The 25,992-nt window shown below is 41.0% G+C and overlaps 1 protein-coding gene across 8 annotated transcripts in view; it reads right to left on the reverse strand.

Moving 5' to 3' along the window:
- Window positions 1-24,590, reverse strand: part of CADPS (calcium dependent secretion activator) — a 480,039-nt gene extending 455,449 nt beyond the window's left edge. Inside the window, exon 1 of one of the 8 annotated variants that reach the window (XM_073811329.1) lies at window positions 23,683-24,590. In XM_073811329.1, the coding sequence (XP_073667430.1) occupies window positions 23,683-24,120 (438 nt within the window). In that variant the 5' untranslated portion in view covers window positions 24,121-24,590. The remainder of the gene's footprint in view (window positions 1-23,682) is intronic. The other 7 variants (XM_033865233.2, XM_033865230.2, XM_073811330.1 and 4 more) reach the window with 7 other exon arrangements.
- Window positions 24,591-25,992: the final 1,402 nt, after the last annotated feature.

Consider the following 25,992-nt stretch of genomic DNA (forward strand, 5'->3'; position numbering starts at 1 on the left):
CCCCCACCGTCTGTGGAGAAATTGTCTTCCACGAAAGCGGTCCCTCGTGCTGAAAAGGTTGGGGACCGCTGTTCTATAAGGAAAAACCCTTCCTTATCTGGTTGGCCTAAAGTACAGCCATAAGGAAAGCGAGGATAAATGTTTGATGCTATCCCTTTAATAGTTTTCAAAGTATAATGGTTTTCTAGCATCCTCCGGAAACGGCCAGTGAGATGAGTGTTTCTTCCCAGTATTATTATAAACTTAGGGATCTGAATAAATTTGATGGGTTTCAAATCATCGCAGTTATTATCCTTACTAATGGTCAACTGGCCCCCCCTTTGGCCAGTCAGAGCCGATTTTACTAAGCTCCTGAGTCTGTGTGCCATGACCCTAGTAGTCTCTGATAACTTTGTTGATAACTAACGTGCTTTTTGATGTGACAAAATATTCTTGCCCCATCACTTCCAGTTACAAAATCCCATCAGCACTGCTTTTAGATGACTTTTGCATCCATGCTTTATTTCTTTGTCCTCTGCCAGGAGTCAAGTTCAATTCGTAATGGCCCCATCAAGAGATTAACTCTTCCTATTTAGCTTGACCCACTTTCTCTAATCTTTCCTCACCCACACCCCAATGACTTACCCCCCAAAAAACTCATGTAAGCATAGTTCTCCCTTATTTAAAAATCTTCAGAAACTCATCTCTCCTTATATACAAAATAAGTCCAAATTTACTGACCTGATTTTCGAGGTTCACCATGATCTGGCCCCGGTGAGCCCTCATTTCACTTTGAATTGCCTGAAGCATATTCCACTCTAAAACCAAACAATATCACCTCAATTCTTTAAAAATGTCCTACAGTTCTCCACCTTCATGACTTTGCTTAAGCTGATCCATCATTTCCACTTTTTTGAAATCACAGTAATAGTTCAGGACTCAGGTTAGAAGCTACCTCCTTCTGGGAGCTTTCACAAGCCAAGAACCATCTTTGTCTCTTCCTTCTGGCATTTTTTACTCAACATTTCATATGTTAGTTACTCATCCACTTGTCTATGTAGCACAGAATGAACGCATAAATAACTACAAACTTATAATAACTCAGATCAGAGCTATGTTACTGAATTTTCAATATTCAATTATTCTTTTATTTTAAAAAATGTTTAAAAGATACTGGACTGATAATATCTTCTGGCATCTTTTCTCCCAATTCTCCAGTGATAGTAAATAAGCTGCAAGCCCTAGGAAGCCTACCTAAGCAGTGATTCAAATGCTTTATCTCAAACTTGACATATTAATTTTGCACAAAGGGAATGAACTGAATTCTTAAATGAATAACAGAACAAACAGGGGGAAACATCACTGTGATCACTGCCACTTTTACCACCTCTTTCTGCAGGCAAACTAAAACAATAAAGAAAGAAAGAACCTCCGGAAAATCTAATTCTACCAGGTCAAGTCAGAATGGATTCCATCATACTCAATCACACTGTTTTTCAATTCAGTATTTATAGCCTAGAGTCAAGAATATAGTGATATTTTGTGATAGGGCATCTAAAATATATATGACCAAGTAAGTAAAAGGAAAGCCTGAATCCTCTTTTCTTCGTTTCCTTTTATGCTCAAACTACTTGAACGGCATCCATTTCAGCATTTTCAGGCCATTTGTTAAAAAAAAAGAAAAGAAGAGAGAAAAAAGTTTTATTTGGAATGACTAAAACACAGAAACCTCAGCTCAGAAAGCTTTAAAAGCGACTCACTGGTCAACAACTCCAACCCACAAGTTCAACACTTCTTTAATATGTAGATTGAGAGAATCTATGTGGCTGGAACTGATAGAACAAAATTACTAATCTCTCTGTTAAAACAATAAGTGTCTCTGCACGTTCCTTTCATAGTTTTGCCCTGTGAATGAAGGTCACAGCAAGCAATCAATGTATCTGGTGGCAGGAACATTCATCTGTTTTGGTGCAGGGAATTTTATTCCAGAGTCTCTAAATATGAAGTGTGTAATTTTAAGCTTCAGATCACACCTTTCTGAGGGAGGACACTCATTAATGACAAAGGGGGTTCTGGGAAATGCCTTTCAGATTGGGTGTTCTCTACAGTCCAAGAACATAGAGACCAGTAAGCAGATTATTAACAGCTAGCTTAGGAGTTTTACATGTTGCTTTCCTTCAATGGATGTGGGTGAGAAACATGACCAGGGTGAGAAAAGTCTAGTTTACAAAAGATTGCATATATCTTTTGCTTGGATGGGATTGTGTGGTCATAAGAAAATGTGTTCGTTTCCTTAGCTTCTTTCCAATATGAAGCTGCTACCCTGAGCCTGAAAATACTTCTCCTTTGTGCATGATAAATTCTTCATTAAAAAGACAAATAACAGTGAAATTTAAATGCAGATGGAGTGCTAGTTTTTTTAACTTTTTAAAAGTTGGCTGACTCTTATATTTTATAACATTTTTATTTCAAATATGCAAAAATAGAAATATTCATTCAATACATTTTTAAACTTTTAGTCTAGAATGAGGTATTTAGAATGAACCCTATTCAAAATAGACAAAGATCTCAGCATGGTAATTGGACTCTCTTCTCTTGGTGTATACTCAATTTTCACTACCCGTAAGTTCCAATTATTTTCAAAGAGAACTATAACTATAATAAAATTAGTTGTCCTGATTTTATTTTCAAATTTTATATACCTGAAAGCATTCTCCTGCCATGTATAGTAGTAACAAAGAAGTCAATGTTAGCCAAGGAAATTGGAAGAAAAGGTAAGCATATTGGAAAAGAAGTAAAATTATTATTTTAATTTTAAATAATTCATTATCAAGAAATACAAAAAAATATCCTAAAATTATTTAGAATGACAAGTAATAAATATTTGAAAGATTTGTATGCTTTATACATGGCAACAAAAACATAAAATACTGAAGAATTCCTCTTGTCCAATGCAATCAAGACAGCATTTGGTGGGTTAAAAAGAAAACGTAGTTGAAGTAGAGAATCATAACACATAAGGTAACAAATACCTAATTTTATTTAAAATTTATGATTCTTCATTTGCTGATTTTTTGATGTATGGTTACAACTTTGCCTTTATATATAGGTTTCACATCCTTATTAATACACATAATATAGAGATGATTTCCAATTTTTATTTCTTGAGAGAGGAGGAAAAATTAAGGAACTTGCAAAGCAATCTGATCAAAAAATCCTTCAGATATTTATGACTTTTCCACCAAAACTGTGCTGTAGCTTTGCCCAACTATAATTTAATGACATTTTCAGATGTAATTGAAACTTCCCAGAGCAATCAACTTGGTTAAAATAAACAAAGACTATCTTCTGTTTTTGCAATCATATATCATTAAGTTATATAACATTTAATTGAATTATGGAATTACAATAACTACAGAAACTAGCCTAAACAGATTTGGGAAGCACAATTACTCTTGATGAGCAAATATCTCAGCTGATAGGGGCAGAAGTATATTAGACAGCAGCCTAATAGCCCTGAGCATCTTTTCTTTGCAGAGGGAATAGAGAATTCTGGTTAATGCAGGGAGTCACCTAAGAGCGCCCAAATAATATCATAGTTTAATTAGAAATAAATTTTACTATAAATATTTAGGGCATATATTTTGAAAAACTACAAAAATAAACTGAGATACATCGAAATATTTGAATTAATGCAGAGATTTTAATTCTTAGACAGGATTACTCAATGCCATAAAGATATCAGCTTTCCCTACATTATAGGGAAATTGTATAGATACAATGGAATTTTAATCAAAATCCAAATGATCTTTTATTTTAAAATTGAATCACTAAATACTATTTTCCCAAAAAATAAAAAATGCAAGAAGACACAGGGATATTCTGAAGAAGTGTAATAAAAGGAACTTCTCTGTTACTATATCTTAAAACCTATCAAAAAGCTACAGTCATGAAATAAAGTAGTTACGGTGCAGGAAGGGAAACTTAGATTAATGGCTTTCTACCCAGGACACAAAAATAAAACCAAATAGATTATTTAATCTATGATGTTGAGACAAGTGGCTAGTTGTTTGAAAAGAAAAGTAAGTGTGTTTCATATTTCATTCATTACACCATTATACACTTCAGATGAGTCGAAAATATAAAGGCAAAAAATGAAACCACAGAAGTTGTAGAAGAAAATATGCATAAACAGTTTTATAATCTTTGGGAAGAACAGGTACTTCTTTGCATGAAACCCAGAAACCATAAAGGGGGAAAGTGAACAGAGTTCACTACATTAAAAAATTCTGTTCAGCTAAACATAAATAGGTCAAGAACATAACAAATAAACACTAAAAAGGTCTAACAACGAATGACAAAACATAAATTGCATGTATACAACAAAGTGTTAATACCACTAAAATAGAAAGAGCTTTTAAAAATAAATAACACATAGAAAAATGAATAGAATGTAACATAGAATTTGTAAAAGAAGAACTATAAAGGTGCAATAAATATGTAAAGAGGAAATGTAAATACAGAATTTTAAAAATCACCCATCTTGTTGGCAAAACAAAACAAAACAAAAAATGATGTCCAATTTTAACATGGGGAATCAGACATGCTCATGCCCCACCGGTGGGGGTGTAAATATTTACAGATGCTTTGGAAACTGGTAACAAATTTTAAACAAACATACTCTTTATATTAAGGGCATACACATTTGAAGAAGTGTGGAAAGATACGTGCACAAAGATACTGTGGAACACATACAGTAGTAAGACACAGAAATCAATAAACAACGTGTTGAAAAAATTATGGTTCATCCATAAACTGGATTGCTACAAGCTATTTAGCAGAAGACATATTTTATATTTACTGACATGGAAAGATTTTCTTTACATATTGTCCTGTAAAAATGCAGGATGCAAACATCATATATAGAATTATTACTTGCATATGAAGTATATATATAAAATATTGGTCTCCTTCTCTGTCTCCATGTAGGTAATATAAATATGTTTTATGTGTAGCGTGGATGTCTTTGGGTGGTGGGATAAGGGGATTACTTTTAGTTCTACTTTACATATTTCCATATTATTTGATTTTTCTGTAATAAACATGTTTTACTTTTTTTTTAACAGAAAAATATGTAAACGAGTCAACTTAAGTCAGACTAAGGAAGACTATTTCATTGAATTCATTTTACCATTTTAGTTATAATAAAAGCTAACCCTGTGGTCAGACATGATTTATATCTAATCAACAAACTTTATTTTTGGCCAAATTATACATGGAATTGGAAGGAAATAATGCTTATTTTGCTTCTCACATGATAAATAGGATTTTATTTCTACCTATGTCTGAATCTAAATATGAAAAATAAATTTGAGAGTTAAGGCCTGATAATTTGAGTCCTGGAACTCCTGTTTTGGAGAAATACAGCATGGATACGCTAGTTTTGCCCGTACCTCAACATTACTTACAGAACAACAGAATTTGCTACCTTACTGGAAGTCCAGATAAAAGTTAGGCTCCCAGTCTGACTTAATGTTTTGGCTTTTTACTATCATCAGAAACTCAAGTTATTTCCATATCTCAACTATTTTACTATTTTCAGCCTTGGCTTCAGCCTAGCTCCTCAGTGTTTTTTTTTTTTTTTTTTTAATTGAAGTATAGTTGATTTACAATGTTGTGTTAGTTTCAGGTGTATAGCAAAGTGATACCACATCTTCTTTATCCATTCATATGTTGATGAACCTTTAGGTTGCTTCCATGTCTTGACTATTGTAAAGAGTGCTGCTATGAACACTGAGGTGCATGTATCATTTCAAATTATAGTTTTCTCCAGATATATGCCCAGCAGTGGGATTTCAGGATCATACGGTACCTCCATTTTTAGTTTTTTAAGGAACCTCCATACTACTCTCCATAGTGGTTGTACCAATTTACATTACCACCAGCCTTTAGCCAAACTCATCAAGAAAAAAAGGGAGAGGACCCAAATCAATAAAATCAGAAATGAAAAAGAAGTTACAACCAACACCACAGAAATACGAAGGATCATCAGAGACTACCACAGCAACTCTATGCCGATAAAATGGACAACCTAGAAGAAATGGACTAATTTCTAGAAAGGTACACTCTCCCAAGACTGAACCAGGAAGAAATAGAAAATATGAACAGACCAATTAAAAGTACTGAAATTGGGCTTCCCTGATGGCGCAGCGGTTGAGAGTCCGCCTGCCGATGCAGGGGACACGGGTTCGTGCCCTGGTCCGGGAAGATCCCACATGCCGCGGAGCAGCTAGGCCCATGAGCCCTGGCCGCTGAGCCTGCGCATCCGGAGCCTCTGCTCCGCAACGGGAGAGGCCACAACAGTGAGAGGCCCACATACCGCAAAACAAAAAACAAACAAACAAAAAAGTACTGAAATTGATTCTGTGATTTAAAAACTCCCAACAAACAAAAGTCCAGGACCAGATGGCTTCACAGGCAAATTCTACCAAACATTTAGAGAAGAGTTAACACCTATCCTTCTCAAACTCTTCCAAAAATTACAGAGAAAGGAACACTTCTGAACTCATTCTATGAGGCTAATGTCACCCTGATACCAAAACCAAAGATACCACAAAAAAAGAAAATTACAGGCCAATATTACCTCTGAACATAGATGCAAAAATCTTCAACAGAATACTAGCAAACTGAATCCAACAATACCTTAAAAGGATCATACACCATGATCAAGTGGGATTTATCCCAGGGATGTGAGGATTTTCCAATATCTGCAAATCAATCAATGTGATACATCACATTATCAAATTGAAAAATAAAAACCATATGATCATCTCAGTAGATACAGAGAAAGCTTTTGATAAAATTCAACATCCATTTATGATGAAAACTCTCCAGAAAGCGGGCACAGAGGGAATATACCTCAACATAATAAAGTCCATGTATGAAAAACCCACAGCTAACATCATACTCAACAGTAAAAAGCCGAAAGCATTTCCTTTAAGATCAGGAACAGGACAAGGATGTCCAGTCTCGCCACTTTTATTCAACATAGTTTTGGAAGTCCTAGCCATGGCAATCAGAGAAGAAAAAGAAATAAAAGGAATACAAATTGGAAAAGAAGAAGTAAAATTATCACTGCTTGCAGATGACATGACACTCCTCTACCAAGAAACTCCCAAAGATGCTACCAGAAAACTACTAGAGCTCATCAATGACTTTGGTAAAGTTGCAGGATAGAAAATTAATACACAGAAATCTGTTGCATTTCTATACACTAACAACAAAAGATCAGAAAGAGAAATTAAGGAAACAATCCCATTTATCATGGTTCTAAAATGGTTGCCAGTAGCAGTGACAGCACATGTTTCCTTGGTGTGTCCATCAGGAGAGGAGAAGTAAAACTTTTCTCCCAAGCATGAAATACAAGTCCTTACATTTAGTCTCACTGGATCAATTTAGGTCACGTGGTCACCCATGAACCAATTGCATTTTTAGTACAGTGTCGTGTGCTGATTGCCTTGGACAAATCTCCATCTATTCCTGAAGCTAGGGATGGGGAAAAATAGTTACCTGAAGAAACTATAATTCTGTTTGGCATCAGGGCATGAATAACAAGTAGGTAACCAATACTGTCCACTAAAAATAACAATTTCTGGTATTTACAAGGTACAATTGAAAGTTTCATTTGAATCATCTCAATTGGCTTATCATACTGATTAAAATTCACTGGATAATTTGGGGGATTATCCATATCACTTTAATGATATGTTTTGCTTAAATGAGTTTGGGGTCATGGAACAAGTGTAAATTTTCACCCAAATTAATATAAATGTCTCACATTGCTGTTGTCCCCAAGGATCTGGCATTTTAAGTAGGCAGATAAATTTGGTGTAGCTAAAATCAAAATAAATTACTGCAGTCTCTAAATATCTTTGTTGCTATCATATTTGTAAAAAATCTCTGTTAAGATTTTTACTGTAAATCCTAGGAGTGAACTGTTTTTGTTCCCAAACCATAGCTCAATGACAGATAATATTGAGTAATAGATTTTGCCAGAAACAAAGATTATGCCAGAGGAGAGTGATTAGAGAAATCCTTATATAAAAGCATTTGGAAGAGTACACAAGCCAGAAACACACAGAGTTCTTACTGTAAGTGGAGAAGAGGAAAATGTTCTGGATCATAAATCACCCTAAATTTTGGTGTATACAATATGCAGAATGTTAAATTTGGTATGCTTTTCCATCAAGTCTTTTCGAACATGGTTGTTTATTGCCAGGTCATAAAAAGTAAACAGACACTTAATTTAGCATAATATTTAACTTATGCTGCAGCAGACCTACATTTCTTTCTTTAGTGAAAATGGATGGTTTTCTGCACACAGAGGTGAGAGTAAGTGACTACTATGTTTTGCCCTCCTGTAAAGAGCTCAGCAGAGCCTTCCAACTCAAATCCTAATTGAATATTGACTAAAAGACAGATTTGAGGTCTCAGCACATAGAAATACGAAAAAAAAAGCTCGTTGGATCAAACAACAGACTCACAATTGTTTAGAACTGCTGCTTCGGTGGGGTAGGGGAAATGTGCTTCTGATTAATTAAAACACGTACAAATCTTAACCTGTGTCTGTTTACTCTGAAGGTCTATAATGCTGAATCATAACACACAGAAGTACCTAGGCTGCCTGAGGCGAGTAGATAGGAGAAAGAAATCCTTTTCTTCTCTCCATTGCCAGGCAAATAGAAAAGAAAGCTGGCAGGTAATGTAGGGTCATTGTCAAAGCTCATAGGAAGTAGTTTCTAACCTGGCCATGGAAAAATGCTGGAGCAAATTGTGTCCTTTGCAAATAAGACATTCTGCTTGTGTCGACATATTCTTTGGAAAATTTGAAGCTTCAGCTGCCTTATAGGAAAACATATCACATCTAGACAAGATCAAGGCCAATCACTCCCCCAACCCCCCCCACCCCACCCCCCACCCCCCACCGTTTGGCAATCGCTCAGATGTCTGCATTATCTGCGATGGGCCCTAGGCCTCAGTTTAGTGGTACTTCCATGGGAGCTACTCAGGGGTACAGGTCATTTTCAAAGGCTCCCGACTGCCTATCAAATAAAGAACAACACGCCTACTAGGATTCAGTGTTTACCACTGCCTGGTCCCAACCTCCGTTTCTAATCTTATGCCTCGTATGTGCTCTTTGTTCTAGCTTTGTGTGGCTTCTGTGTCTTTGCTCATGCTCTCCCTAGAATACCTATTCTCCTGCCTCCCCGTATTCAAATACTACGTATTCCTCAGCTGCGGTGCACCCTCCTCCAGGAAGCCGACTGTGATCCTCCGGTAATTAATGTAGTGTCCTGAAGCTCTAAGATGTTGTCATAACCTGTTGACCCAGGAATACCTGAATCTTATCTTAGACCAAAATCACCCATCTTCTCAGGAGAATGATGCACACAGATGACACTGACAAATGGAAAATCAAATCCCTCTTTATTATTAGAACCTGGAAGACTTGGCCGGAGCACATAACCCTTCTTTACCCCTAGGCCTACATCCAATTTTACCACCTCTATTAACATGTGAAAGGTAGAAAAGAGGATAGTACCCAACAATGTGCAGGAAGAAAAAAAAGACGACTGGGAACCTTGTGCTTCCCTTTCAATGTAAGGGACTCTGACCACTAATAAATATAGTCCAATATCTTTTCTGGAATATTACCACTAATAGCAGAATCTTTCCACTTGAGAACTGAGGAAGGGCGGCGAGTGTGAATGTACCCTACCCACCCACCCCCAGCACCACAGATGCCTGTGCAAACTGGGGTCAGTTTGGGGAATAGAATCATAGGGTGGTAGGGACAAGTTCAAGAATCTCCCCTAGTCCAGTTGGCACTCTTAGAAACATTCTCTCCAGATCCCATAGCTGTACCACAAGCCAGGCCCCCTCCATTGCCCTCCTGTAGGCTTGATATAAACCTGGCGTTATTATGGGGCTCAGGCCCTCTTGCGGCCAGATTAAGCTCCATGTGAATCCTTTAGGTCAACTGGACTGCGCAGTGGAATCACATGTACACTTTCTGAAATGACACCAGGTCCAGCTCTATGATCTTTGTTCAAGAGTCATTATGTCCTCCCCAATGTTATGCAGGAGTGTTTCTGCACCTGCACAGGAAGGTATCAGATACTGGTCACTGAAATTCAATATAATTTAAAGGGCAGGCACCTTGTTTTGCTTTTTTAAGATTTGTAAGAAGAGAAATGAACACTCATACCCCAAGCATTATGACAAATACATAAAAATTACTCTAATAAACTGCAGAGAAGGGTCAACAGTTGTTCTAATGGAATGCCTTTGAACTAGTGATTGAAGACGCTTCTATACATAGGCAATAATTTTCTGAGATTTTCTACACATTTCCCCACAAAAATATAAAGATGATCTGTGTTGGCTAAAACATTCAAGCCTAATACAAGACCTTTCCTCACACTGTGAAGACATTTACACCCCTCCCTCCTCCACACTCTCCACACACTACGCTTAGATGAATCTCCTTAAAACCATTTAGTGGTCACGGCTTTGCTGTGCTCAGATTTTCAGTGGTTCTCCATGGCCTACAGGATAAAGTACCCCCGACCCCGCCCCACTCCTTCACACTGGTGGTGTTCCTCCACAGTCATGAACAAAACCTTTGTTCTTATTTCTTTTTATCCCCAATATTGGAATCTCACACAATCCTATTTGTTCAGACGTCCTCAGACTTGCTTTGCATTATCTCATCTCTGAATATATGCAAGTATCTTTCATTCCTCCCAAAATACATCACCTCCCCATCCTTTGATCTCAGTTAGTTTGAGGCTTAATTCAAATGTCACTTCCTCCATCAAGCCTGGTCAAAGCCTATTTTATCTGTTAAGCAATTTAGGCACAGTGACCAGAATCTCGAAATTTTCCAGGGGCCTAAAAAAAGTCCAAGATCTCAAATGAAATGTACTGTCTCCAAAATGTACAACTAAAACTGGAAAACCAAAATTAATAAATGTTTATTTAAATGACTTCCAAACGTATGTCAACTTTATTGTTAAATTTAGAGCTCCTAAAATATCACTACAATTAACAACAATTGGTGAGGCTGGTTTTTTTTTCAGTTTGCCAAGGTTCCTATGAAGATATTATGATTCCTGAGAAATCATAGTCATTTATTAACCAAGTCATATAGACAAAGAGTTTCAAAAGCAAGACTGAAAAAAATCCTTTTATTTTTTCATAATAAAAAAGATAAGTGGCTGTTGGAAGTGAGGTACATTTTAATATATTTGATATGAGACTTTCTAAAAACGTGAGTCACTATGACTTTCAAAAGTCTTCAGTGTCCCTGTGACTCCAAGACCAGCTCCGTGGTGGGAGGGCCCTAGATGTGTTCCGGAGGCCCAGGTTGGTGTTCTATGGCCCTGTGCAGCCAGCAGGACATCTCTGGACCCCACTCCCACTCCAAAACAGGGAGTTAGAATACATACTCCACGTATGCAAAAAGCTTGTTTTAAAGAAGAAATGAGGTTATCTCAGTGAACTTGCTATAAATGGTAGGGAATGTTTATTACTTTAAATAATCATGAATTCAACTGGCATAAATTCATGCATGAACTATTTACTGAGCACCTATTACGGTGCACCATCTACCGGACGCTGGAGAATACTAAATGATCATCTCCGTAGAGCCAGGAGAAACAGGTGTACATTGAAGTAAGATGTGCCCAATGCCATAATATAATTAAAACAGCACAAGGTTAACAGTACCAGCTACAGTCAAACCGCCTGGACTCCAACCCACCTCTACCTCTTACTAAATGTGTGACCTAGTACAAGTTCCTTAACTACTTTGCCTCTTGGTTTCCTCATCTGTAGGGTTAAGAGGATTAGTACATCTCTTATCAGGAATAAATGAGATAACGCTTATAAACTTATAGAACAGTGAGTATACAGAGTAAACATCCAATAAATAGTCACTATTCGTTCCTGTTCTTTTTAATGCCTAGGTGCCACTGTCTGCCTATGAGTGTGATGGGCAAGATGGGAAGGGCTTTTCAAGCTGGAGGAAGAGCATGTGCAAAGACACTGTGGCACAAAAGAGCATATGATAATGCAGGGATGTTAAGGGCTTAACACAGGCTGAAGCCAAGGGTGTGTGCAGAATTGCAGGAGTTGAAGCTGGGTGGGGAGGAAGGACCCAGTTATGCCATGCAAATGAGTTTAGAGTTTATCCTGTGTAGGCAACAGAAAGCTGCAGAAGCATTCTGAGCAGGGAAAGGTCATGACTGGACTGGTGCTTCAGAATGATCACTATGGTAGACGGATGGAATGAGGGCAAGAAAGCAAGCAGAGAGAACAGTTAAAAGGTTATTGCAAAAGTCCATGCAAGCCATCATGAGGGCCTAAAGCAGGGCACCAGTGATGAAGAGGAGAAAGAGATGAAAACTTCATCAGGAGGAACATCAACAGGATGTGTGTATCCTTTGGTGGCAAGGACGCGATGACCAACAGTGAAGATCTGAAGTTGAGTTGTGCACTTCAGCCTTGAATAGCTTGGTTATATAGGAGCACCAGAACTGTAAGACAATACATTTATCTTCGTTGAGTTTGAAAATAGAGGGGGAACGAGTCTTAGTGAGAAATTCCACTGTTGAGTGGTCTGAGGACATCCTAGGGGAGATGTGATGGAGGTCAACGCTCTTCCAGGTGTCATGTGCAGACCTGTGCCATCTGTGACCTGCTCGTTACTGGTCTGCACCAAGATAAAGTGCTAGTACTGGAAATTACATCAACTCTATCATCAACCGGTTCAATTTAGCTGACACTTTTCTGTAGCAAGACTTTCTGGAAGAAAGCAGTGAGTTGATTTACATTCTAGTGCAAGTTCCTTATCTCGTTGTGGACCCATGGCCAAACATTCACTGATTGCAGCAGTCTGAGACCACCCCTTCAGCAGCACTGATGTACGGATTTGAGGTCTGGTGAGAGGCCTGTCCTGGAGCCCCGGACTTGAGAATGCAAGTGTAGAGGTGTCAGTAGCCAAAGCCATCATCAGTGGTGAGGTTGCTGAGAGACGGGACAGAGATGAGAAGAGGGCTATACTAGTTTGCTAGGGCTGCTGTAATAAAGTACCACAAACTAGGTGGCTTAAACAACAGAAATTTATTGTCTTACAGCTGTTGGCAGGGTCGGCTCCTTCTGAGGGCTGTAAGGAAGAATATACTCCATATCTGTCCCCTAGCTTCTGGCCATCTTTGGTGTTCCTCCCCTGTAGAAGAATCACCCCAATTTCTGCCTTCCTTTTCACATGCTGTTCTCCCTGTGTTCTTGTCTCTATGTCCAAATTTCCCCTCTCAATAAGGACACAAGTTATAATGGATTACGGTCCACCCTAATGACCTCATCTTAACTAATTACATCTGCAAAGACCTTATTTCCAAATAAGTCCCTATTCTAAGGTACTGGGGGTTAGGACTTCAACGTATGGATTTTGGGGGGACATAACCCATAAAAGTGAGCCAAAGATGAAGACCTGAAAAAATATTTAAGATTCAGACGCTTACCACATCCTGCCTTACACTATGAGCTCTCTGTTCAGTGTTGATGTACCTCAACTTCTCAAGCAGACTGATAGGTTCTTAGAGATCAGGAAAACTGTCTAAAATGTTTTTCCATATTTTGCCTACAGGATTTAGTGAGTTTCTTGTATGTAGAACTGGTTCAAAACAATGTCGTCTGATGATGTATAACAAACAAAAATTGAATATGGAAGAGCCCCTAAGAACTGTTTTGAGCACAGTATGTTGTGACACGCTGCCTTATAGGCAACAGTTGCTGTACTTGTCAGAAAAATCGCCAAAGGAGATGTTCAAGATATATTTTAACTCATTTGCTTAAACAACTCTATGCCTACCATCCACACCAAAAGGCTGTTCCCCTGCATGGGCAACAGAAGGCATAATTATTTGCAAGAATTTTCAGTGTTTTCCCTGTGCTTTCTTAAGTGGCACAGTATCTTCTCTGTACCACTGTGCATATTCTCCAAAGTCCCATTGTCTTTCTGAAAGCACTACAGCCCCTGGAGGGTTTGAAACTTAGCATGTACTCCCCAAAAACTTAGGGATTAAAAAAAGAAGTTAACTGCAAAGTATCTCAAAACTTTCCTACTGCATGAAGTGGTCCTGAAAACCACCACATGGACAGGTTGCATTTTCCTCCCATAGGCTCTAGAGGACATCAATATATTATCAGTTTATTCCATGTCTCTCAATTTTAGAAGGGTAGCCGGAAGCTTGGAACACTTAGGGGTTTGATAATTCAATTTATTTTTCAAACTTCTCAAATGTTTGCTCTCCTTGTTAAAATGAAAGGAATGGCTTAGCAAAGATAATTTTCCCTTTGACTAGTGAAAGGCATCAGAAAAATCCATACCTAAGCAGTTTTTCTTTACAGATATTTCAGCCCCATCTTATATTCTTATTACCACATCCAATATGCGATAGCACTACAGTCATTATTTACTTATATTCTAACTACACTCTGAAGGGACTTTAAACAGCTTACAGTGAGAGAGAAAACAGTGCCAAAATCCCATAAGAGAATAAAAGTAGAGAAAAGAAGCATATTTACTTATGTCTAAATACATAGAACTTAGATTCTATTACATAACTTTGGCATTATTGAGATTGCTAATATTTTCAACAGCCTAACTTTCGTTAGTGCTGTTGACTGCTCATTATTTTGTTTTCTTCAGAAAGAATTAAGTCAAATAAAACATATGCCCAATGTGGAGATTTAGTTCTCACCTTGGCTTAAAGTTTGGTCACTTAAACATGCACTACGGTGATTCAAGTTCAACTGAGAGTCAGCCACTGCGAGAAATTCATCATTGCTTATGGTCTTTGAAAGAAGCTTTCCTCTATAACGGATCTAGAAATTTGTCAGTTGTTGGTATAAATAAACCAGACTGGGAGGTGACTGATGGTATTTTTCTGCAACATGAATTATTTTGAAACCATGGGGTAACTGGATTACCCTCCATGGTTTCCACTAAGAAGCTTTTGTAAAAGTATGTGAGTTGTGTCTCCATGAGAAAGGCAGACTGTATTTAAGAGCCCTTCATGTCCTCTCCATAGAAACTTCCTAGGAAATAAAGCATCAGCGCAGAATTTCAACAGTCAATGTCTACAAGCACCTACTGTGTTCCAGGCACTGTTTCAGGAGATGGGGAATCGAAGAGGAATAAAATGTGGTCCCTGTCTTTGGGATTCCTACAGTCTAGTGGGAAAGAGGCACTCACAGAAAAGGTGATTTAAATATAATGTATAGGAGGAAAAGGAGCAATAGACGAGGGAATTAAGGTAGCACTTAGCCCAACATAAAGATTTAGGTAAGGTTTCTCGAAGGAGGTAACACCTGAGTTAATTAAGAAACAAACAAGAGCAAATCAAGTGAAGACAAGTGAGAAAGATGTTCTAACAGAAGGAAGAGCATGAAAATAGGTATTGTAGTTTGAAATAGCATGGGGGCATTTGGTGGACAAAAATGCAACAATACCATTATTGCTACTAGGTCACAAAACTGACCAGGGATTTGAATCAGAGACTGATGGCCTGCAGAGTTAATGAAGTGTCTCAGCAAAAGAGAAATAGGGATGTATTGTACCCTCAACCCCATCTATTCTGTAGACAATGCTATCATGGTAACCATTGCCTTCTGGGTTGGCTTATATGTCAATAATGATGATCAGGATGATGATATCAGTAAGGCTTACTCTGGTCAGAACTTCACATACAGCCCTTTCACAAACAAAAATAACACAAAATTGCACATATCAACTTAGCAATAACAAGAACAAACACTTACATACCACTTACCACAGGCCAGGCATTGTTCTAAGAGCTCTACTGTATTATCTCACTGAATTTTCACAGGAACTCCATGATGGAGCTACCATTACTATCCCCACTTTACTGATGAGTAAACTGAGCCACAGAGAGTTTAAGTAAGGTGCCCCAAATCACAGAGCCAGTTTGGGGTACATCCAAGAAAGCAAACCTAGGCATTCAAGTTTCAGAGTTTATGCTTTTAACCACCGTCCTTCACTACCCATCGCATGTCCCAAGCAATGACCAGACTTTGAGTCATTGACTGACTTTATGCCCTTTTCTTTACCTGCTAACAACAGAGAAGTAATTCTGTTATATGCTTGGTCTTACAAAAGAAAACATAATAAGGTAATTGTGACAGCCTTCCAATTCTGCAGAAACTATAAATCTGATCCCAACAGAGAAACTCTTGCCAGAGACAGGGAACACAGAGATCCAAATTCTAGATCTTTTTCTTGGATGCATTACAGAGGTCAGGGTCAGACCATCAATATCTGAGCAGCAATGGCAAGAAGAGACAGTGTTGGCAAGAACCAGATAGCTGGTGTCCTAACAACCATATACATATGATGTTCCTTTAGAACAAGCATAATTTTAGTTAAAAGTGATTAACATTCCATTATTTAAGTGATGGCTGGTAGTCTTATTTCTATTTCTTCTTGCAGACTCATAAAAACTCAGCCTCAGCTTTGCCACATCTTCCAATTATAAGAGAAGCCAGAAATATACATTTTACATGAAATAACTTGAAAGCTTTAAATACTGAGAATTCAAAAATTTGAAAAATACATTTTAGACAAAACGAAATATATATTGTGTCAGTTTCATCCCATAGGCTGAGTCTCTTGTGTATTTCTGTAGCCTTATCATCTCTTAAGATCTCACCTCCTCATCTAAAAAGGTAGACATAGTGAACTTTATGTCAGATTCTTTGAAGACAATGCCTTACTTTGCAATGTGAAAACATACCAAATACAAGTTTGAATGAAATTATAAGTCGATAATTAGTAACCTCATTTCCCAGAAAGAAATATCAACTATTATAAGCAGAGGTGAAAGTAGAGATTATTTGAGGCTTCCCTATCCCCTCTTCATAAGGCAGATGAAGAAATTACACCAGAGACAGACAATGACTTTCCCACAATCAGTGGTTTATTAATGGTAGAGTTTGAGCTCAAACACAAGTTTCAATACATAACCTTTCTCCTCATCAGCCAGCTTTCTTTATTCTGTCAAGGAAGTCATTTGAACTCCTAGATCCAGCCATGCCAGTAGTCAATCACCCTGCACTGGATTTTTCAATTACAAGTACCAGGAGACCTTTCCCCTCCCCCTTATTTTCCTAATGATGTAGCCACTTCGGTTGGGTTTCTGTCACTTGCAACCAAAAGAATGGGACTATTAGTCCCAGAAGCAATGACTCCTTTCCACATTCCTGCTACATCATGCTCTTCTCCAAATGGGAATACTTGCCTTTCTTTATGCTTACACAAATCATACAAATTTCTTAAGACCTAGTGAAACTGAGCAGGATACTGTGGGGCTCCTGGGCATGGAAGCCTTTCTGTGTCCCCCATTTCTGGTTTGAAGGGAATAGGCTTCAGCCTCCATGATCTTCCCTGATTTCCAAAGGTCAGGTTCAAACAGTTGCTAATAAGGGAAGGGAGGGGATGCAGAGACAACGGAGGGGCAGCCAAGAAACAATAGTGCAGCCTTGGGACAGGGTCCTGGTTCTGACTCAAGAGATACACACAACAGTATCTTTGAACTCTTCTTCAGAACTAGAACCCCCCAACAAATGGAAGATGTTATCTACTTGATGAAGCATTCTTCATTCCAGAGAGAAGAACTGAGGCCAGATTAAAGGAATACAGGCCCTACACACACCCTGATCCTTATCAGCAACACGACACCGCCCCCGCCATTACCACCCCCCCAACCATTGCTATAAAGCTCCTCACCGAATTCCCCCCAGTTGGGACCCACAGTTTCGTAGGGCACGAGCCCACTGTGTCCCCCTTTGCCTGGCAAAGCAATAAAGCTATTCTTTTCTACTTCACCCAAAAGTCTGTCTCTGAGATTCGATTTGGCACCAGTGCACAGAGGCTGACTTTTCGGCATCACTAACCCTCCTCTACTTCCCCCATGAAGATTTTCGCTACTATTATATCCAATCCTGTGTGTGTGTGTGTGTGTGTGTGTGTGTGTGTGCGCGCGCGCACGCGTGCACGCGCATACATACTCTCTGTCCCCCTCCCCTACTTTAGTATTTGTAATCAGCATCTTACAATTAAACACCATCTTATTCTCAATTTATTTGGTATCTTCCAAACTAGAACATAAGCTGACAGTTCAGAAGCATATCTCAAAGCTATCTTCTGGTTCTGCCACGAAGCCAGAGAGAGAACTGGTCTTTTTTAGAACTTAGCTTTATGTTAGTAGAACTCTCTTGATCATTCCAACTTAAGTTGTATAGACACCGGGCCCCAAATACTGGTTATATTTCAATGTGATGGCGTATGGTTGTGTATTAAATTTGCTTTTGCCAGAAAAAGACCTTGGAATCATTTGACATTTACCACTTTACACAGTACAACTTTTTAGGAATGAAAGATTTAATTTCCTTTGTTCTTCAGTCCAGTTTTAGGGACGCAAAAGGCTATTCCAAGTGTGTAATGAGGCAAAAACGTCTCTTATTACTTTTTTGGTAACCTGCATCTTCAAAATGTCTCTACTTGTACGAGTGCATAACAGTTCCTGCCCATTGCATCAAGAAGATCGGGGAGGAAATGCCAAAAAGCATATTGAAAGAATTCAATTCTTTCCCTGAAGCAGAGAAAAACATACAATTCTTTCTGAAGGAATCCTGGGTTGAACAGTCATTTAGTTTTCTCAAAAGGTGAGAATATTTTATTTTTTTAAATGCAAATTGTATGTTGCCCTGACAAACAACCCTTCAGAACTTTGAATAGTGGAGCTAACCCAAGTGCCTCAAAGCACATCTGAAAGCATGCATCACCATTATTGATTTAAAATACACACACTCACACACATATATAGTTCCCTAGCACTAGGCCTTAAATTTTATGAAAGTTATGGGTTTTTGAGTCATAAGTGAACAACAAAGTCAAAGAAGTTAATGAATAAAGAAGGAATTTCTCTGGCTAACAGTGACTCAATGTTAGCCATAATTTTAGGGCAAAATATAAGCTGAATCACATGGAAATGAGTAACTTGAACTTACAACACATTTGCCCTAGGCAACAGTTCTCTTGAATGAAGAATTCATATAGAACTGACACAACTTTAGGATTGCCCCTTTCTCTCATCACATACATACAGACACACATGTATACACACCTGCATATGCACACATAATATTCATTTTGGACCTCTGTAACCCAGGCGTTATGAATAGTTCCTAGCTAACTAAAAAAAAAAAAAAAAGAAGGCAAAAAAACTAGTCATGTCAATTACACAGAATTCTTTACAGTGCCTGCTTTTTTTTACATTCTCTCAGGAACACCTATGAGTAGCTAGTTCACATGAGGTAGCCACTCATCACCATTACTACACAACTTAGAAACATATGGTGTAGCTCTGCCATGCCAACTTCTAGGTATTCACTCTAGCATTCTGACAAAAGAAGAAAAAACAAGTTCAGAACTGTTTTTCAAATTGTCATGTATCAGCTGCTGAAACATACATGGTGAGAGCCTGATGACTAGGTTTTTGTTGCGGTCATAAATTATCATCACCTCCATGTTATATTTAGATTCACAGTAGTACAAGGAATATATACCTACAAATGATAAAATATTGAAACCGAGCAAAACTCTGTGCGGCTCCCAGGTACAAATGCTTTCTGTGTCCCCCTTTTCTTGTTTGTAGGAAATAGGCTTCACTTAACCTCTATGACCTTCCCTGAGTTCCAAAGGGCAGGTTCAGTTGCTAATCAGGGAAGGGATGGGAGGATGCAGAGACAAGGCGGGAGCAGGCAAGAAACAAAAATGCAGCCTTGGGTCAGGGTCCTAGTTCCTCCTCAAGGAATTTGTAACACTACCCTGGAGCTCTTTTGCAGAACTAAGGCCCACACCCAGGTGGAGGAGGGCAACTTCTGGCTGAGCACAAGATTCCGGGAGCACCGCCCTGTTACATCACCACCAACCAACCAGAAGAAAGTCACACACCCTGCAGCCCTCACCCCAAATTCTGCCTATAAAAACCTCCCTCCAAACCATCAGGGATTTCGGGATTTTTGAGCATAAGCCATCCTGTTCTTCTTGCTTGGCTCTGCAATAAACCTTTCTCTGCTCCAAAGTCCTACGTTTCCATTTATTTGGCCTCACTGTGCCTCGGGCACACAAACTTTGTTCGGTAAGGATATGTTTTCACATAGTCTGTTTCGAGTCCCCTCTTTTAAGTGGGAAGAGTGTTAGAAAGTCTAGGCATTCTCTTTCCCAGTAAAAGTAAAACTGGAGTAATTAACTATTAGAATGATCCAGCAACAGCACCTTTTTCCTCTACTTCCCAAGTGTTCTGAGCTAAAATACTTTTTTTTCCCCCAGCTCAAACCGCACAGAAAGACTGACAACAGTCTGCTGTTGAGATTTACCAGCTAACAGCCCATTTCTCTCCTTCATACTCTTTATGAAGTTAGTGCTTAAACGATTATTTTGCCCATGTTGACTACTTGATAGGTGCCCAAAGGGGGAGGGGCAGGTCTTTCTCAACTCAAATAGAAATAATCCTGAGTAAACAAGTACACGAGACATGCTATCTCTTCTATTTTTCATTTTAGAATATTCCTGGCCAGTGTTGTATATTAAAAAGATAGGATGAGAGAACTCCATGCGTAAATTCCCACTCTTTCACCTGTCTACACGGTGCTTTAGGCAAATTACAAAACCTCTCTGAGTCTCAGCTTTCTTTTCTAAAAATGAGGATGTAATTCCTAAAATATGAAGAGAACTTAAAATGATCTAAGAACAGAAATAGGAAGTTAGGTAAAAAACTAAGGAAATTTAAACAAACTGTAGATTTTAGTTAACAATAATGTATCGCTATTGGTTCTTTAATTTTAACACATGTACCATACTGCTGTAAGATAATTATAGGGGAAAACTGCGTCTGGGTTGTATGGAAACTCTCTGTACACTTTTCTCAATTTTTCAGTAAATCTAAAACTCCTGAAAAACTAAAGTCTATTTTTTTTAAATGACCTAAGGTAGGTGCCTTGCACATAGTAGGTACTTGAAAAATGGCAGCCAGTGTTAATGACATAGACTATTTGGTTTCATAAAGTCTATTAAACTCTGTACAGTATGACCTTTTCCCCCCCAACTTTATGGAGATGTAATTGACATAGAACACTGTGTAACTTTAAGGAATACAGCATAAGGATTTGACAATATGACCTTTTCCGCAGTTCAGCAATTCTTTTTCATAGGCAGTTCTTTCTCTACCCGACCCCATGCCACTCTATTCCCTTTCTCTACATCATTTTTCCTCTTTTTCTAGTTCATCCATTTCTATTCTACTACCAACTCACATTTACAACTAGTTTTTATTTCTCCAAGACTCAAAGTTCAAGCTTTCTACTTGGAGAAAAATAGCAGAACAGCTTTTTCCAGAAAGGCACAAAACACTTAAAGATATAGTAATGGGGAGAACTTGTTTTCTGTTGTAATAAAGAGATAGATATTCAGCTTCCCAGTATAGACAACAGCTGTGAGGCAGCTTTGCCGGGATATGTATTTATGCTGCAACAACTAAAAATAGTTTGACCAAATGCCAGTGTTATCAATCTGTCCTGGAGTCCGTCTGATATTAAGGTCATGTGTAAAAACAGAACTCACTTGCCCCTCAAAACCACAGCTTTGAATGGATCCAGGTAAAACATACCAAATCAGATCAGAAAAACTAGCCTCATGACAATCTTTCTCAGGTGGCTGAAGGTTCTGTTTAGAAGAAATGGGTCTTCATGAGAATGGATTTCTTTCCCCATTGTGGTGCTGGGATTTCAGCCTCTATTGGAAGGACAGAGCTATAGAGTCTTTTGACTGATAAAGGGAAGTTTGTTTTTTAACTTTTAAGTGACAACAGTTTTCATTGCCGAAAGAACAGGACATCTTTAGCGGGTGCTGTTAATAATGGGATAGATTTTGGAGACGGAATTGCCCCTGCTATAAAGACACAATTACCAAAATAATTCCAACCTGAAACTTGAAATATCAGGCCCTGTGGACCCAAACCCAACCTTAAAAGAATATCCAAAAACTTGTACTGTTCGGAGAATACTTTTGCTCTACTGTAGTTCAAAATCCTCGTTGAAAAAGCAAGGGACCACTGATGGGGGTTTGAGAGTGCAGTGTGTAGCCCACCTGCTCTTTCTCAACCAGGAAATGAGTTTTATTTCTAATAAAACTGATACCCAAGCTTGTGACAGCCGAAATAAATCATCAGCTCTGGGTGGTGTGTGTATGTATACAAGCAAAGCAAACAGAGAAATCTGTGCTAACTCAAGATAAGGGTAGATAAATATGGGAAAACCCAGCAGTCTACTACAGGCAGCACGTAATTCAGTCTCAAATGGCAGCAACCGAGAAATTCACTATTTTAAGAAATTGGTCTCCTAACCTCGATGGGGTTACAGCTGGCTTTAATCACCCCTCACACCGCCCCTCTAGGGGCTTCACTGGTTTTTCTTAGTCCAGCTGCTGCAGATTCATCTAAAACAGACAGAACGGGATGCTTTCTTCATTCACTCACTGCAGCTGGGTACCTGACCCCTTCTCTTCTGGGCCGACGCCCTCGACCTGCATTAACTAACCCCTCCTTTCTCTGGCTGGAGAACAGGTGATAGAAATAGACACTTTTTACACATCAAAGGCAGCCCAGAGCCGCCTCAGCTTTGCCAGCCTCAGACACAAAAAGCTTTTGATGCTTATAACTGCGAGGCTTTTTCCAGCTGCACTTTATCAAGCTAGCAGCGCCAGGGCTTGGAGGGCCTCGCAGAACCAGAAGGTGGCGGCGAAGTCACCTTGGGAAAAGAAGGGGGTCAGAGGGGGGAAGGCAGAAGGGGCGTGCCCCTGCTCTGGGGTCAGTGAGCAAGGGGAAGGGAGATTGGAGGGAAGCCCAGCCAGAGTGAAGCGATGTCCAAGGACCCCCGAGGCGACCCTAATAGGTGATCAGCTGACCCAGGCGGAGGGAGGAGGAGGGTGCCCTTCGCAGCATCACGGGAAGCTTCGCCTTCTGGGCTCGCTTCCTCCCGCCTGCCCCTGCGGTTGCTCTCTGCCCGCGTTAGCCTGAGAGCGGCTCGGAGGCGCTCTACTCGCTCCGCACCGGAGCCCCCCACTCTGCCGGGTGCCCCCGCCCGCCCAGCGCACGCCCAGGAGGGCGGGCCGGGAGTTGAGCGCAGCCGCCCGGCGCCGGAGAGTGCTGGGAGCCCTGCAAGCAAGCCAGGCCTCTCTGGGCGCCGCGGGCTGCAAATCACTCCCCGAGCCTCCCGGGCCACAAAGCGGGACTTGCCCGCCTCGCTCCCCGACAGGGAGACCGGGCACTGGATGCTACGCTCCAGGCTCCTTGCCGGGCCCGGGCAGCTCCTGGCGCGCTCCGGGCTGGGTTGGGCCAGGCCCAGCCGCGGAGAGGGGGCCTCGTAACCCCTTCCCCCGGGCGCGGTCTCCTCTGCCTCCAGCTCCTCCTCGCCAGCTGCGCCGCCAGCTCCCATTGTGCGCCCCGCCCGCCTGGCGACATCCCGGCGCTACTCGCTGGGCCTCCCAGGCGCACCTACCTTCTGCTGCCGGCGAGCCATATCGGTGGGCTGCTTGGCGTTGAAGGGGTAGGCGATGCAGCGCATCACGAACACGTAGAGCTGCAGCCTCTTCTTCCTCTCCTCCTCCTCTTTCTGCAGCCGTTCCAACTCCTCCTTCTCCTTCTCGCTCGCGACCGACGGGCTGGGGCTGGAGGGCCGGCCGCCACCGGCGCGGCTGCTGGGCTGCAGTCCCCCGGCCCCGCCGCCGCTGCTCGCGCCGCTGCTCCCGCCGCCGCCGGCGCCAGCTCCGGCCCCGGCGCCGCCGCCGCCCCCCAGCCCGGCGCCGCCGCCCGAGCCTTCGCTGGTGCGGCTGGGAGACAGGCGCGCGCCGGACGCGGCCGAGCCGAGCACATCCTTGCCGCTCTCCTCCTCCAAGATCTCGTCCGATTCCTCTTCGCTGGATGAAGGGTCCAGCATGGTGGCGCCTGGGGAGGGGGGTCCCTGGAGCCCCTGGCTTGGGGTGCAAAAGGTGGGGGGCGCTGGAGGCAGCTGGGGGTCGGCTCTCCCGGATGGCCGCTTCTCCCCAAATCAGGGAGCGAGCGCGCTGCTGCTCAGCCTCGGCCGCCGCGACTGCTTCCTCCGCCCGGCGTTCGAGAGCTGGGCTCAGACTCAGAAGCACGAGGGGAGGAGGGGGAGGGAGGGTTGCGTCCGTGGACCCGAGGTGGGCAAGGGGGAGAGTCAGTTGCGAGCCCCGAGCCCGGAGCCGGATGCCATCTGCAGCCGCTGAAGGAGGCGCCTCCAGAAAAGATGCCGAGTGTTGCAAGCTGTCGGTGCAGCCTAGAGCCGAAGAGGCATCTTGCCGATTGGGGAGGGAGCGGCGCTTACGTGTTTATTGGCTTAACTCTCCCCTGTCCGCGGCGTAAGGGTGGCTGCAGAGGGCTGGAGCGGGGAGAGCGCAGAGCATCCCCCAAAGTCTCAGAGCTTCCGTACTGACCCTAATGCTTTCCCGCTCTCCTCACTCCCACCCCTTTGTGGATAATTTCCTCCTTGATGCCCAGCTCTCCTGGCCTGACCTCTCTCCCCCTCCCGCGGACAAAAAGTTCTTGCGGGAGGAGGAAATAGACAAACCAGTGATGACTTTTTGTCATCGAAGAGTAGGCTGTTGGAGACTCTTAATTCAGAGGTCTCACTAAGAGGAAGTCGGCGAGATCTTATACGCGAAAGAAAGAGGCTATTTCCTATCCCCAGCTTTCTTCACACTTGGGACACGGGGGCAGTGGGGCTGCGCAGCCTATTTGTCCCACCTGTGTAAACTCTGACGCCAGCGATTTCCATACGCCCACCCTCATTAAGATACAGGTGAATGCAATTCTGAGCGGATTGGCGTATCGACCATGCAGCTCAACTATTTAAGTAGAAACCCCCCCGCCCCTGTTTACTCTGCCTTCTTCAATTCCAAGAACTGGTGATACTTTATGCTGAGGTGAGCCTACCGTAGCAACAGAAGGGTTTCTGGTTGCTGAGCCCTTCCTCCATTATGGCTCGCTGGAAGATCTGGGTGGAGGATTGGGGACCCCAAGATCAGACAAAGATACCCTAAGAACTGAGTGCATCAACATCTAATGCGTTTACGCTGTCGCGCAGTCTTCCTTCCTGCTTCTCCGTTATCTATTAATTCAAAGCAGCAGATGGTGCTTTCCTTCTCCCTGCTCCTTTCACTTAAGCCAAAAAACCCAGCTCACGGGGGAGCTGGCCAGCGTGCTGAATCTTATCAGCGACAGGCAGATGGATTGAAAACAAACCAACACCTTTTACCCTTTGATCTTAGGCTATCTAGAGAGCTCTCTTGGCTTTTCCTCACCCCATCTCCTACATTTATGTATTTTCAGTGCTCTAATTATTCGTAGATACTCGTGGGAGTTATTGTTAAAGTGTAGTACGAATTTAAAGTGTATATCACATCTGTCTTTATGTATTTTAAAATTTACCATGAGTTTTACTGTAGGCTTTGATACTCAAAGGAAGTTTTCTAGCTAGTCTGTTTGAGACCTAAAAATGAATTTAAAACAACTAGCTCCACATTAATTCCAAAATCCTGTTTAAATTTTTTTAATTAAGTAATATATACATGGCTCATACTTGACTTCACCACCATACTCACCTCAAGGACAAAACTTTTGTGGTCATCATGCATTCTGTATCAATTTAAAATAAGTAATCCAGCAACATGGAAAGTGTTATATGTTGGCAGTTCTCACTTTTAAATTTTTTCTAAAGAAGTAAAAGATGTTCAAATTATGTTTTCTTGGTTTCCCTGGGATGTGAAATATAGTAGGCCAATCAATCAGT

Source organism: Tursiops truncatus, chromosome 10 (genome assembly GCF_011762595.2).
Source record: "Tursiops truncatus isolate mTurTru1 chromosome 10, mTurTru1.mat.Y, whole genome shotgun sequence".
Taxonomy (NCBI): domain Eukaryota; kingdom Metazoa; phylum Chordata; class Mammalia; order Artiodactyla; family Delphinidae; genus Tursiops; species Tursiops truncatus.